The following is a 15,647-nucleotide window of genomic DNA, read 5'->3' on the forward strand; positions in this document are numbered from 1 at the left end:
CAGATAAAGGGCCCAGTGTCCTCCAGGATTCTCTTTAGGGTACTTAGAAGAGTTCTGTCTTCAAACAGTGAAAGAATTGGAACAGTCAAGAGATATGCATAATTTAGCAGTCTTGATGAAGGTGTGCTTCCACCCACCACTCTCAGTTCTGATTCTGCAAGGTGGACTGGTAAGTTGTTCTGTCATCCAAGGAGGCCAGTCTGAAATCCACCAGAAGGTCTGCTTTGGGGTGTAGCTTCTGTATCATAGATGCCATGATTGTTTGAGAGGAAGGTGCTGTCTTCAGTAACTTTGCTGTTGCTGGATACAAGATGACACAAGATGACGGAAGACTTAGGACAACGACTTAACCTTGTGCTTTCAGCTTTGAAGGAAGAGAGAGGTTAGAGGAATGGTTCTCAACCTGTGGGTCATGACCCCTTTGCAGGTTGAACAACCTTTTCACTGGGGTTGCCTAAGACCATCAGAAAACACATTATAATTCCTAACAGTAGCAAAATTAGTTATGAAGCAGTAACAAAAATTATCTTATGGTTGGGGTCACCACATGAGGAACTCTATTAAAGGCTTGCAGCATTAGGAAGGTGAAGAACCACCAGGGTAGAGATACATACACTCCTTGAGTAATTAGTATGCCCGTGCAGAGAAAGCAGGAGTCAGACACAATGTCTAACAACCACAGCTTCTAAGTGCCTATTACAACTCAGGCAAACTGGCGAGCGCATTAAAACTGAAGGCTGCTACATTAGCAGTCACACTATTATCTGCTGGACACAGATGAACAGAGGTGGCTCCTGCGGCAGGTTTGTTGTGATTAGACCTATACACACGGCAGACACAGCCCTACCTGCAGTTTACTGGATACCAGTCAGACATAAAGGCTATGAAAGATGGTCAAGAATGACGTTAGGGAAAGCAAACTGACCGTCATCTACAACACAACACCGTGCTGAATCTGAGGCTCCAGACCCTTAGCTCTGTTTAGTTGGGGGAGAGCATGGAACTGAGTGTGAAAGGTCTAGCTAATCCTTATCCTTAGCCAATGGCCCCCATTCTGTAGAGTCTGCTCAGTTTTAAGATAACCTCATTCTAGAAGCACTTTCCTTCAACCTCATATATAGAAATACAAACTATACCATTTATAGAGAGCTACCTTCTAAGTGACTATTTAATGAGAGCTGTAAGTGAGGGTTAAACTGATTGGCTGTATATGGAAAAACAAGAAATCTGTTAGCACTTATGTCAAAAGCACAAGGTTTTTCTCTAGAAATGAAGAACCCATTACTAGTCTCACAGCCGTGGGTGCAGTCTTTTAACTTGTTTCTCTCCATCTGGTTCCTCATTTCAGAGTTGGTTATAACAAGTTTCTATGAGGATCAAATGACAGTACATATACTGTCTGGACTGTGGCGACTGAACAAAAAATAAGAGATATATGTGATGCTGGTCATAGTGTTGGCACCATCCAAGAGCAAGACATTGTCTGTGGTGGGAATTGGTGTTTTCCATCTTGACTATAACTCAAAGCATTTGTGTGCAAACAGTATGAGATAGTGCCCTAATGTCTGTACTAAGTCTTCCAATACAGCTGTGTATGAATGCCCCAGTGTGATATATATCTCACTTTCATCTTAAAATCAAAGACAGCTTTAGATATGATAAATCAGAAGTTAGGCACCTGAGTTGTGTATTAGTTTACCCTGGTCTGAGATCCTGTACTGCTGGGCAGTGGTGGCACACACCTTTAGTCCCAACACTCAGGAGGCAAAGGCAGGAGGATCTCTGTGAGTTCAAGGCCAACCTGGTCTACAGAGTGAGTTCCAGGTCAGCCAAGGCTACAGAGAAACCTTGTCTTAAAAAAAAATCCTGTACTGTTAACACCCACTTAAGAGTTTCTTTCACTAGACTGTTCATCAGCTAGAGCCAAAGCTGGTTCTTTTGACTGTCTCCTTTGGTTAGTTACTTCTGCTATTTGAGTCTCTCACTTTGGGTCTACCTGGACACTAAGGATAAACCACATCTCTACTCTGCACTGGAAGGGCTCAGGCAACACTGTAGAGACTGGGGACTGCTCTGGTATTTCCACTGAATCCCAATTTACTGCTGCCACATGACCTGTAGCAGCAAAAGGAAAAAAAAAATGATTTAAACAGATAATTGTGCCTGGTACACCCACCAGTAAATCCACTTTGAAAAAACTGCATAGGAACGGACTAACACAACAGTGTTCACTTACAAATTCCAGAGGAAGCCAGGCGACGGTGGCTCACACCTTTAACCTCAGCACTAAGAGGTAGAGGCAGGCAGATCTCTTTGAGTTTGAGGCCAGCCTGGTCTACAGAGGACAGGCTCCAAAGCTATACAAGAAATCCTGTCTTGAAAAAGAAAAACAAAACAAAAAATCCCCACTCCAAAGCTCACGACAAAAATATAAAAATCTCCACATATCGAAGTAAGATTTCATACAAATATAAATATATTTAAATTTTAACTATAAGTAAATTCAAACAGAATGCTGTAAAACAATACTATTCACAATTGTCTCAATATATCTTATAAAACATAAAAATCAGGATGCTAAGTGGGTGCTGATGGTAAAAACAACAGGGTCAAAACTCTCACAACAAACTAGGAACTACTATAATTAATGAACATGACCAACCCAACAATAATAATTCCGGTCAACCTCCAGTCCCAAGAAATTCAAGATTTTCTTCTCCTTCCTCTGCCTGATTTGGTCCGTGACCGAAAAGTAAACTGGTCTTTAAAGTCCACTAAGCAATTTGTGGCTTCTGAAACAGGAACAAAAGACTTGATGGGAGACTCATTTAAGTTGAGCTGTGAGAGGGAACTCTGCATCTCTCTGCTGCAGCTAGCCTCTTCCACCTCTGATGAAGGTATCCTAGACAGAAAGAAAAACTCAAGTAAGACATATTACATGTGTATATGTCCAACTCTTTAAAATTTTTCTTTGTTTTATGTGCAAAGGTGTCTGCATTTAAGTTTGTATACCACATGTATGCCTAGTGTCCTTCAAGGACAGAGAAGGGTGCTGGATCTCCTGGGATTGGAATTACAGGTGGTTGTGAGCCACCATGCAGATGCTAGGAATTGAACCTGGGTCCTCTGAAAGAGCAGCCAGTGCTCTTAAGCACTGAGCCATCTCTCTAGCTCCCAGCCTTTATTGAAAACAAAACAAAACAAACAAACTAAAAAAAAAAAAAAAAAAAAAAAAAAAAACCTATGTAGACCCAGTTGGCCATGAACTCAGAAATCAGTCTGCCTCTGTCTTTGTCCCACTATGCCTGGTTTCAAGTTCAATATGAAGCTGGTAAGCAACAAGTATGAACTACGCACTCTAGTGGAGCCTTTAAATTACATTAGTATACTAACTTGTGTAATATTCTAGCCATGTAAGTTGTATCATTCTGCTTTCACAGATGAAGATACTGGGTAATTCACATAACCTAAAGCCATGGAGACGTGGAGAAACCGTGGAGTCAGATCAAAATTCCTAAATCTGCTAGAATTCAGGTTTGGATGGGAACTGAAAAGAAGAAAGGCCGGGCAGTGGTTCACACCTTTAATTCCAGCACTTGGGAGTTAGAGGCAGGTGGATCTCTGTGAGTTTGAGGCCAGCCTGGTCTATAGAAGGAGTTCCAGGACAGCTAAGACTATTGTTACACAGAGAAACCCTGTTTAAAAAAAAAAAAAAAGGAAGAAGAAAAGGAGTAACACATAACCCTACTTACTTTAACATCAATACAGCTATCCAACCAATTCTTAACCCAGATATAACAGGATCACCAAGTTAAATAATTGTGTTAGTTCTACAGTGATTTCTATTTTAGCATTTTAATTATCAATCTACACAGAGAATCTAGCATCAGGCTCACACTAGCCAGAGCTGTTGACAGAATTCAGCGCATACTCTAACTTACTTGAAGGTTCTTGCTTCTGAAGACTTGTTTTTTTTCTCTACACCTGGAGAGATAAAAGTACTAACATTAGCAGTCATAGCCTCTCACTGCCTGCTGCTTTTCATCAGGCCTATTCAAGTAGTTCAGATCTCCAACCCTTTGACCAATGGAATGTGAGCATTAGCATCCAACAGGCTCAGCTGCAGTAAACACTTCGGAATGAATCATTTCTGAATAGACCTATTTCAGACCTACACTCAGGCAATAAGGGTAACAAGGGGAAATCTGCCACCTGAGAGATTCACAACCTGGTGATCTAAAAGCAAGATGTAAGACAGGCTTTTTTTTTCTCTCTGTAATTTTGGAACTGTCCTAGAACTAGCTCTTGTAGGCCAGGCTGGCCTCGAACTCAGATCCACCTGCTTCTGCCTCCCAGAGTGCTGGGATTAAAGATGTGCATCACCACTGCCTAGCAAGACAGGCTCTTTTTACAGTCATCACAAAGCAAAACAGATTTGCTTGGTAGTAATAAACTATTATAACTAGACATTGAGCAAAAATTTACTGTTCAATTTGGTAAAATTTAATAATAGCAACTAAAAGGAACAATAGTAGCAATATTCCAGCATCTAACATCCAGCAAAAGTCTACTAATGCCAAGGAATACATATATAGTGCTTTACTAGATATAATCTTTGTAATCTCTAAAGTTAGAATTCCTAATGCTCCTGATAAATCTACTCTAATGCTCCCTAAATACTGAAGACACAAAGAGGAATTACTTCCTACAATTTCTTAGGAGTTAAGTTGGGAGACTAAGCTAAAGGTAATGTATAAATGGTTTACAAACATTCAGAAGAGGCAGTGATGTCTGCATGTGTGGTTTTTCATGACTATTCTTTTAGAAGATCTATTTTCTGGCATGGCAATTTGGAACCACTCCCCAGTTTAACAGGGAGTCCTAACTCTAGGTGTTATAAAGGATTAGGTGTTATAAAGGATTCTATTAAACCCATGTCGGGAAACACAGGATATCTCTTCATCCTTCCTTGGGATGAGAGAGCCTAGATTAAATTTCCAAGGCTGGCTCATTGGCTCCAAAAGGATTCACTCACAATCCCCAACAATCAGCTGAATGTTAGGAGTTTCTATCTTCACTGAAAGGCCTAGACAGAAACCCATAAAATTGGTCTTAGAGTCTTCACCTATGGTCTTGTGCTCAGACTGTTCCAAGAGACTGAGCAGTCGGCCTTCACTGTGGTCTTTGTCCTGTGATAGAGAAAAGGATAGACGGATTAATTAATTCATGGCAAGATTTAAAACACAGTTGACTTGTGCTGTGGAATAATCTTTTTGTACACTGCGAAGATGTGTCACTCTGATTGTTTTAGTAAAAAGTTGAATAAATAAATAAATAAATAGCTAGGCAAAATTTCCAGGCAGAGAGAATGCTGGGAAAAAGAAGGCAGAGATGCCAGAAGACACAGAGCAGGCAGGATGGGCAGTATGGAGATAAGATAATAAAGCCATGAGGCAGAAAGTAAATTAACAGAAATGGATTAATTTAAGTTATAAGAGCTACTTAGAAACAAGCCTAAGTCAAGGTCAAGCTTTCATTAATGAGTGTAAGTCTCTGTGTCACTTTTTGTGAGCTGGCAGCCCTAAGAAAAGCCCGACTACAATTTAGCCTAGATTAAATCTTTCCCAGAAGAGAAATATGGTGGCACAGCTGGCACTAGGTTAGTCTTTTGCTTTATAATAAATGAGAGGAGAGGAAAAGAATAGCAAACTATAATGAAGGGGTTTAAGCACCATATCAGGAACACAGCTTTCCAGGAGTGGTGCACACCCTTAACCCCAGGGATCAGCGTGTAAGAGCAGGTAGATCTCTCTAAGTTCAAGGGCATCCTGGCCTAAATATCAAGTTCCAGGCCAGTCAAGGCCTCACAGGGAGACCCTGTAAGAAAGAATGAAAGAAGAAAGAGAAAAAGAGAGGGAGGGAAGGAAAGGAAAGGGAGAGGAAGGGAGATTCAAGGATGGCTTCAGCATCAAATCAGCCCACAAACTACATTAAAGAAGAGCTTTTGGGCTGGAGGGGTGGCTCAGTGGTTAAGAACATGCTGTTCTTTCAGAGAACTGGAGGTCAATTCCCAGTATCCACATGATAGCCCACAACTGCCTATAATTCCAGTTCCAAGGAATCCTAGGGCCTCTGGCATCCTAGGTCAATGGACTCATGTGATCATACCCTCACACACACACTCACGCACACACACACACTTTATATATATGAATAACTAAAATAAAAGTAAATCTTAACAAAAAAGAACAGCTTCTGCCCTATGTTACATTTGAGATTTTTAAATACAAAAACAAACAAAAACCAGTTTCAAGGCAACTTCTATAGGCAGTAATGACAAGATAATTAAACTGGTGGCTTAATGATGAAGAGCACTGGCCAGTCTTCCACAGGACCCAGGTTCAATTCCTAGCACCCACATATGGCTCACTATTCTAACTCCAGTTTCAGGGGATCTGATGTCCTCTTCTGAACTTCTTAGGCACCAGCTACACATATGGTACACAGAGAGACATACATGTGTGTGAAACACTCATACACATAAAATAAAAAGTTTTAAGTATAAAAAAATTTTTTAAAAGATAAATTGGCTCTTTGGTATAAATAAGCACTCACCTATAAAACTCAACTCCAAAATCACCTGATTTAGGGGCCAGAGAGGTAGTAGTGCTTGCTACTCTTCAGAGGACCCAGGTTTGATTCCCTGTACTCACATGGCAGCTCACAGCCTTCTGTAATCTAGTTCTATGGGGTCCAACACTCTCTTCTGGCCTCTGAGGCACTAGGCACACAAGTGGTACACAGACATACATTCAAACAAAACACCCATGAACATAAAATAAAAAATTTTTAAAATCATCTGATTCGCCGGGCGGTGGTGGCGCACGCTTTTAATCCCAGCACTCGGGAGGCAGAGGCAGGCAGATCTCTGTGAGTTCGAGACCAGCCTGGTCTACAGAGCTAGTTCCAGGACAGGCTCCAAAGCCACAGAGAAACCCTGTCTTGAAAACCCAAAAAAAAAAAAAAAAAATCATCTGATTCATAGAGATGTCACTTCCTTCTGACATCAAGATCAGTTTGGGTTCTCTGCCCAGCTGTCTAAGTGGTTAGTAGGCTAACAGTTCTTGAACACACTGTTGCTGCTTTATGTTGGTCACTAAACCAAGACTTGCCCTTCCTGATCTCTCATCACAAGACCCAGAAAAGTCCTTAGATCCATTTTCCCAGAGACCAGGAGCCATACCCTGTCGTTTCTCAAGTCTAGACACAGAAGAGATTCAGAAGTTATTTCACATGTGCTCCTAGCAGTGTGGACATGAATTCCCTACATTTTCTGAAAAGCAATTCATTGTAATATTTCAAAAGACACTGGGGGGCTGGAGAGATGGCTCAGCGGTTAAAAGCATTGCCTGCTCTTCCAAAGGTCATGAGTTCAATTCCCAGCAACCACATGGTGGCTCACAACCATCTGTAATGGGGTCTGGTGCCCTCTTCTGGCCAGCAGGCATACACACAGACAGAATATTGTATACATAATAAATAAATATTAAAAAAAAAAAGACACTGGAATGTTGACTTACAATTCAATAAATAACTGTAGTCCAAGGATCGGTTAGTGGTATTTTTCCCCATTTTTCAATTGTTGTTATTCTGTTTTGCTTTTATTGTTTTACTAGAGTTTTGTTGCAGTTTCTGTTTTTTAGATGGGGACTCACTACCTAGCTCAAGTTGATCTAAACTCACCATGTACCCAGGACTGGCCTTAGACTCTCACACCTCCAGAGTGCTGGGATTACAGGAGTTTGCCTATATCAGCCCCCGACTGTTTTAAATAGTCATAAATATAGAAGGATTAGGGAAAAAAACAACATTTCAGAAATAAGATGATGTTAAGTGACCATCTATATGACACAAACATTGATATAATGATTTTTGCAGGTTGGAAAACAGGTGTTAGAGGTGGAGGTAGGGCTCAGAATTGCTATGTAGAGCAGGATGTCCTCAAACTTATCATGATTCTCCTCCCTCTGCTTCATTAGTGGTGGATTACAGCTATGCTCCACCATACCCAGCTAACAGTAATGTTTCAGAAGTCTAAAAATAAACTCAGAGAGATGTTTATACTATACAGTAGAGCTTCTTACTCCACTTGGGACCCCTTTTCACCTGAGAAACTTTTACATATAGGTAAATAAAATCAATGAAACAAATCAAACTTTTATTGATAATAAATCATAATGAAAATTATTTAAGAACAACTCTTTAGAATATATGTAATTTTACCATTTACTAAAGATAAAAGCTAATGTGCATACTAACAAAATAGATGTGCTTGTGGTGTGGTTTTAGTTTTTGATGTTTTGGTTTTTGAGATAGGGTCTCATCTAACCCAAGTTGGCCTTGAACTTGTTATATATCTGGGAATGACTGAACTCTGATTCTCCTGTTTCTACCTCCCAAGTGCTAGAATTATAAGTGTATTCACCATGCTCAGTACTATAGGGTGCAAAACTTCATTCATACTGGGCACAATCATTCTACATTCTAAGCCAAACCTTCAGCCCATACTTGTTTATTTTTACAAAAACCCTGGCTGAATATCTAACACTGCAAAACGCAGAGTGTGTTCAATGCTTCTCAGATTTGACGTATATTTTGATTTTATTATCATCAGTGCCGAGAGTAGTTCTTCACATTAAATATATACTACAAATTGACAGGTACGTGCTAAGGGTCATTTTAGAAAGTGTTGGAAATTTCTGTCTTAATCCCAAGCCAAAATTCATTATAAAATTTTTAGGCAACCCACATTAGCAACTCAAATAGCAATTTAAAAAAACATTCTCACAAAATATAGACCAAAGATACACTAATTCAGGGATAGGATGTCATAAAAGTGGTTGCTGTAAAAAAATGAGGACCTGACTTTGGGTAGTTTCAGGTAGCATTCTTAATCTGCAAGCCCCAAGTTTAGTGAGATCCTGTCTCAAAACGCGTGGATGACTCCTCCTGCAGAACAACACCCAAGTCTGACCTCTGGCTTCCCTACATAAATGCACATATATGTATGTATACATATACACGAAAACCTATCCTTACAAGCATAAATCTTGTATTAATATAAATAGGAAAGAGAGGAGGAGGGAGAGAAAGGAGGAAAGATAGGGAGAACAGAATTGTAGCTTTTCCTAAGCACATACCTTTGGCTTCCTCAGCTGTTGCTGCTGTTTGCCTTCCACAGTTGCACACACTCTGGTTCTCTTACCCACTTCAGTTCCATCTCCTCTATCTCCCTTGGCATGCTGGAGACAGGCCTCTACATGACACTCATACTCTCCAAGTGGGACCAGGGACTTACATAGATAACACTTCTCCTTCCTGGGTAATCAGAAGAGGGGTGGGGAGATGGGAGGGAAGGCAGTTTTAAGATCTGCTTTTGCCTCTGGGTTCTTGGAATGTTTCAAATTGTCTTTTTACATCTCAAAAATGTCTGCAGAGGAGACTTGTCAACCAATGTAGATTCACTCAGTGGGATCACCAATAAAATTAACCCTATGCCAATCATAAGGACTAAGTGATTAGCAGTTTTCCCTGGCTGTTTCTCTGTACCCTGCTGTTGCAGCAGTGGGATGGTAATGAAATCAGCTCTACTAACTATCTCAAACAATGCTGATTGCTCCTCAGACATAAAACAGTCTGTCAAACTCTTCTGAAATTAAGTGTAATTGTTTCTCCAAAGAGAAGTTAAAATTTCAACAGAAAAGGAAGCACCAAAAGCATTAAATCAATAGTGAGAGTTTTACCATAGTGGATGCATTTGTTTGATTAGTAAATCAAATCTATCTATATGCTAACTCGCTTAACTTTATAACCTGACATATCAACTAGAAAGTTACTAAAACATGTGGGTCTGCCAGAAGCTTTTGCACTAACATAGTTATTGTCATCTTCTTATATCAAAACCATTTAGAGAAGGAAAGTGTGTGTTCTTGAAGTATCAATGAAGACAGACCTGTGGGAATTGGTGAAGAATACTTATTAACTACTTTCTCTGTGGTCAGTACCTTTCAACATGATTTCTCAATTAATTCTTCAGTCCCAATAGGAAAGAACTATTCTACATAAGGGCGTCAGAGCTAATAAATATCAGAACTCATAGCTGATTCAGAAGTTCATCTTCCTTTTCTAACCACTACTGTTTAGTAACTATGATGAGATTAACTCTATAGAATATTTTCTCTAAAGGACAATAAAATAAAAGAAATAACATCTCAAGCTATTTAATTACCTGGAAGAACGCAAGTAAAACTCTACCTTATGAGAAAAGTTAGACTAGTATATCTTCAAAGTTTATTAACTAATGAAAAAAGCACTATTAATTCTTATTATAGATTAGTACAAAAGTAATTTTGTTTTCTGCCCTGTTGAAATTTGTTATTTGATTATGAAATACACTCTTAAATATATGTAGTTATGATATATATCATTTTAATGCACATTTTTCACTTTATGGTTCCTTGCCCTTTTTTTACTTGCTGTTTATATTTATTTATTTTATAAATTTATATTTTACTTGCTGTTTATATTTATTTTATAATATGGAAATGATGTGAAACAGTTTTTTTTTTTTTAAGATTTATTTATTACGTATACAGTGTTCTGCCTGTGTGTCTGCCTGCAGGCCAGAAGAGGACACCAGATCTCATTATGGATGGTTGTGAGACACTATATGATTGTTGGGAATTGAACTCAGGACCTCTAGAAGAGCAGCCAGTGCTCTTAACTGCTGAGCCATCTCTCCAGCTCCATGAAACAAAAATTTGAGTTTTCTTATTTGGCAAAATAGATGGTAAAACAGCTGAGGCAATTTGCAACATCAATAGGTCTTTGGCCCAGTAACCAATAATGAACATATAGTACAGAGGTGGCTCAAGAGCCTTCAAGATAAAGAGCTTAGTGGTTGGCTACAGGAAGTTGACAATGAGCAGCAAAGAGCACTCAATGAAGCTGATTCTCTTATTTGACTCGAGAAGTTGCCTCGATGTGAACCATGCAAGTTGTTCAAGCATTCAATGCAAATTGAAGGTGAAAAGGTTTGGTAAGTGGGTGTCTCATTAAATACTAGTACAGAAAATGCTTTATAATCAGAAAAATACAGAAAATGCTTTATATGGGGGTCAGCAAGCTGGCTCCGTGGATAAAAGGTACATGTCACCAAGCCTGATGACCTGAGTTCATTCCCTGGAACCCATATGGTAGAAGAGGGAATCAACTCCTACAAGTTGTCCACTGACCTCCACAAACAACGCATTAAATGTATTGGGGAGGTGGTGGGGAGGAGAAGAAAGATACTTTCTAAGAATTCTTCATATCCTGAAGCATGAATTTTTACACTACAGGAATAAAACATTTCTCATTGGTAAAAAATGCACTGACTGTAATGATTCCTATTTTGATTAATAAAGTATGGTTAAACTTAGTCATGATTTAGAATTTATGGTCTGAAACAACAACTCCTTTGAACTAACCTAATATATGAGAGACAGCAGCACTACAGGAAGACCCAAACATTTAAAGTCAGGCAGACTTTTGACTTTGTTACTGTTCTGTTGGCCACATGACTTAGTTACCTATATAATTTACCTTTACTTGAAAAAAAAGAGAGAAAGAAAAAGAAAGGAAGGAAGGAAGGAAGGAAGGAAAGAAGGAAGGAAGGAAGGAAATGAAAAGGGGCTGAGGGCATAGTTCAGTGGTTGACTAATTGCTTAGCACATACAAGATCCTGGATTCAATTCCCAGTACTGGAAGGGGTAGGAGGAGAAAACAATTATGCCACTCCATTATTTATTATATAGTAAATGAAGTAACTACAATGATGACTGGCATATGATAGCAGGTGCTCATTAAACAACTAATACTTTGAGTGCTATCTCAGATATATCTTATTAGATGCTGAATATAAACAAAAACGAAAATAAGTGTGGGCACCTTAACAGCTTATCAAAGAACACAGAGATTTTAAAACAAACTGAAGCAATATGAGGAATACAGCCCAAGACGTCTATATTAAAGCAAGATCACAGAGAAGAAAAATAGGAAAAAGTTGTTTGTTAGTACTAAGTTACAGCTAGATAGTAATAGGGAGTCCTAAGGGTTTTTAATGTTTTTAGCACAAAGAAATGATGACTTTGCTTTTAGAAGGGCAGCATCTATACCTGACCCCTTCCTCAGAATGAGCTCTCTTAGTCAAGCTACAACCCACATCCCAAGGAAGTCTATATTGCTCAACCTCCTGCAACTCAACTTCTATACAACATTGCAAAATGCTCACTGTTTCCCCAAAGCACCAAACATCAATATATAAATTCAAAGAATACAGAAACCTAAGAGCAATGCAGAAACAGAACCATTAAAGTTGGGAAACATATACTGAAATAAACTAGTAAGAAAAGGAAATTCAGGCTTTCAACTGAAAGAGGAAGAACAGGAAACCAAAGAAATACATGGTGACAAGAACCAGTCTCTTCACTCAGTCCAAATAATAATGTGTTAGACAAGAATTCAATGAAAGCATTGTGGCTACTTACTTGTTGATGTCCAGGGCAGTCCGTGTAGATGTCTTACTGTCACTTTTATTCCTGGCCTCTCTCCGTTTCCGAGTCAACACTTTCCCATTAAAAAAAGAAAAAAAAAGTTAGCAGGCAGTAGGTTTAGGGTATAAAAGAAAAGACAACATTCATAAGAAGAAACAGTTTAAAACTGTTCTGTGGGGAAGAAGTCCCCTGACTGGAAAACCCAAATAACACTTGTGATCAAAACTGCCAATTACAAGACATTTCCTGTTTGCCAAACCATGAGATCTAAAAATCTAGTTCACTCCAAGGAAGGTTTCTGTGCGCTACCTGTACTTGCAGCAATCAATGAAAGGACATATACATTCCCTCGCCATAATTCTGACATGAAACATATTCCAGTAAAGTACTCTATGAAATACAGTAATGATAGCTACAGATGAAGACCAACTAACATAAGCACCAATCTTTACAAATCCTTCTGTGTTCCATTTTATAAGTGAGGAAGATTAGAACAGTAAGCACAGCTGGTCTTTTCCACTACATTAGGACCACTTCTGACTTCTACTGGGTATTAATGGATTGAGCCAGGCGATATAAACATTTGTCTCACATCAAAAGATACCTGCTTATAAAATCATAGTCTATCTTAATGACCTTGCAGGTTATTTAATCAAATGTTGTCTAGTCTTTGCCATAAGAAAAACTAAACATTTATCTTCAAAGCAAGCCTTCCTTACACTTAACACATTATACAGAGACTTTAGAAAACTTTTATTAGTTCATGAAATAATGTAGTCTATTAATTATTTGAATCTGGAGCTTGTATAATACCTGGATTATACCAGGTATTACATAATACCAATTAGGTTCCAGTTAAGTACTTGTTATACAAACCTGAATTTGATCCCTAGCACCCATGAAAAAAAAAACAAAATATGGTCAGGTGTAGTGGTACACACCTTTAATCCCAGCATTTGGGAAATAGAGGAAGATGTATCTCTGTGAGTTCGAGGCCAGTCTGATCTATAGAGCAAGTTCCAGGACAGCCAGGGCTACAGAGAAACCCTAATACCTGAGCTGAAGTCCCAGAATCTATCAAAGGATCCACACTGTGGAAGAGAGACCTGACTTCCACTAGCTGCCCTCTGATCACCATTATTGCCATGGAGAGAAACATGGCAGCATGCAGGCAGACATGGTATTGAAGAGGTAAGCAACAAAAAGTGAATTGTGTGCTGGATGTAGTTTCAAAACCCACTCCCACAGTGATACATTTCCTCCAACAAGGCCACATCTAATAGTGCCACTTCTACGGATTAAGCATTCAAACACAGGAGTCTATGGAGGTCATGCCTATTCAAATCACCACAGGCTATATGTAAAACTTAAAATAACTTATTTGTTTTTACAATAGCAGAAACTGAAATCAGGGTTTATATATGTTAGGCAAGAGCTCCTCCACTAACAGCACTCCTAGACCTTCATTTCTTTCAATTTCAAGACAAGCTCTCATTAAGTTGCTCAGGCAAGCTGACCTTGAACTTAACTCTGGGGTCCACGCAGGTCCACTTGTGATCTTGATCCCTCAGCCTTCTGAGTAGTTGAGGTTACATTCTTAGATCACCATTCCTGACTAGAACTTTAAAGTAATACTTATCTTCTGACTGGTGAATTATAGTTTCGGAATCCACTTTGATACAATCTTAACTTACCAGACTGTATGGACCAAGATATTTTCTAAAAGCACTATTTATAACAATGAAACCTAAACAAGCCAATGTTCAAAAACAGGATTAAATAATGCAAGAATACCAAAGAAATACATAAGAAAATATACCAAAATATTAAACTAGAGTGGTAAGCCAGGATTTGGGAAAGTTTTTCCCATTATACTATTTTTAAATTAATTAGGCTTTCAAAACAGAGTTTCTCTGTATACCAGCACTAGCTCTCCTGGAACTACCTCAAACTCACAGAGATCCACCTGTCTCTGCCTCCTGAGTGCTGGGATTAAAAGCATGGGCTACCATCACCTAGCACCAGCTAATCTTAAAATTAAAAAGACAACCAAATAGTATATGCCTCAAATTTAATTTGATGTCAAATTTACAATATCATCTATGAAACACACTTGAAAAAAAAATACCTGAGGTAAATCTGACCAAGCCTCAAATCCAATTAGTAGTTTCTAGAAACTATACCCTAGAACAGAGAAACATGCTAAAGTGCAAACAGCAAAATACGGGAAGAAAAAAAAATGTGGCTTTTTTTTTCTCCTTGTTTTGTTTGGAATCAGGATCCCAAGTATCCCAGGTTGGCCTCAAGCTCACTAAGTTTGAGACTAACCTTGAACTTCTGATTCCAGACTGGAAGTTCTAAAACATAATTAACTTAACAAATGAAGTACAATGGAAAAGGGGGAGGGCTAGTGAGAATTCAAAGGATACTTTAAAAGTTATCAACCAAATCTAATGTATAACCTCTAGGTCCTGGATGACTGTTATGACAATAATGATATTGATATCAAACAGAAAATTACAAATGTAGCTCTTTTTCTTTTCCCTCTTTTTCTTTCTTTCTTTCTTGAGATAAGTTTTTAATATGTTACCCTGGCTGGCCTGGAACTCTCTATATAGACCAGGCTGCATTTCTGCCTGCTTCTGCATCTCAAGTGTTGGTTTAGAAGCATGCACTACCATGCTGTGTCTGGGGCTGTACTTTTATTAATATTCTATCACTAAACACTGAAATAGCTATAGATGAAAAACTATGCTGGAAAACTACTTCAAAATGCTTTAGTGGAGAAGGGGGTGAAAAATCAGATTACATATAAAAATAGATTGGTCTTATGTTGATAATTACTGAAATTGGGAGATGTGTTTATAAGAATTTGTTATAGCCCAGCACTTGAGAGGCAGAGGCAGATAGATCTCTGTGAGTTCAAGGCCAGTCTGGTCTACAAAGGGAGTACCAGGCTAACTAGAGCTGTTATACAGAGAAACCCTGTCTCCAAAAAACAAACAACAAAAAGGGAAGAAAGGAAGGAAGGAAGGAAGGAAGGGAGGGAGGGAG

The 15,647-nt window shown here is 38.8% G+C and overlaps 2 protein-coding genes across 8 annotated transcripts in view; both read right to left on the minus strand.

Moving 5' to 3' along the window:
* The window catches only part of Hk3 (hexokinase 3), a 35,873-nt gene extending 33,571 nt beyond the window's left edge, over positions 1-2,302 (minus strand). Inside the window, exon 1 of the mRNA XM_050144471.1 lies at positions 138-2,302. The gene's annotated coding sequence lies outside the window, so the exon portion shown is untranslated. The remainder of the gene's footprint in view (positions 1-137) is intronic.
* A 151-nt stretch (positions 2,303-2,453) lies between these two features.
* Positions 2,454-15,647, minus strand: part of Uimc1 (ubiquitin interaction motif containing 1) — an 81,095-nt gene continuing 67,901 nt past the window's right edge. For 6 of the 7 annotated variants that reach the window (XM_050144479.1, XM_050144482.1, XM_050144485.1 and 3 more), the window contains 5 exons: positions 12,588-12,666; positions 9,201-9,378; positions 5,126-5,189; positions 3,942-3,984; positions 2,454-2,902 (listed from right to left, as the gene is read on the minus strand). In XM_050144479.1, the coding sequence (XP_050000436.1) occupies positions 2,704-2,902; positions 3,942-3,984; positions 5,126-5,189; positions 9,201-9,378; positions 12,588-12,666 (563 nt within the window). In that variant the 3' untranslated portion in view covers positions 2,454-2,703. The remainder of the gene's footprint in view (positions 2,903-3,941; positions 3,985-5,125; positions 5,190-9,200; positions 9,379-12,587; positions 12,667-15,647) is intronic. The other variant, XM_050144483.1, reaches the window with a different exon arrangement.

This window comes from Alexandromys fortis, unplaced genomic scaffold (genome assembly GCF_014885135.2).
Source record: "Alexandromys fortis isolate MF-2015 unplaced genomic scaffold, M_Fortis_MF-2015_v1.1 scaffold_1, whole genome shotgun sequence".
Lineage (NCBI taxonomy): Eukaryota > Metazoa > Chordata > Mammalia > Rodentia > Cricetidae > Alexandromys > Alexandromys fortis.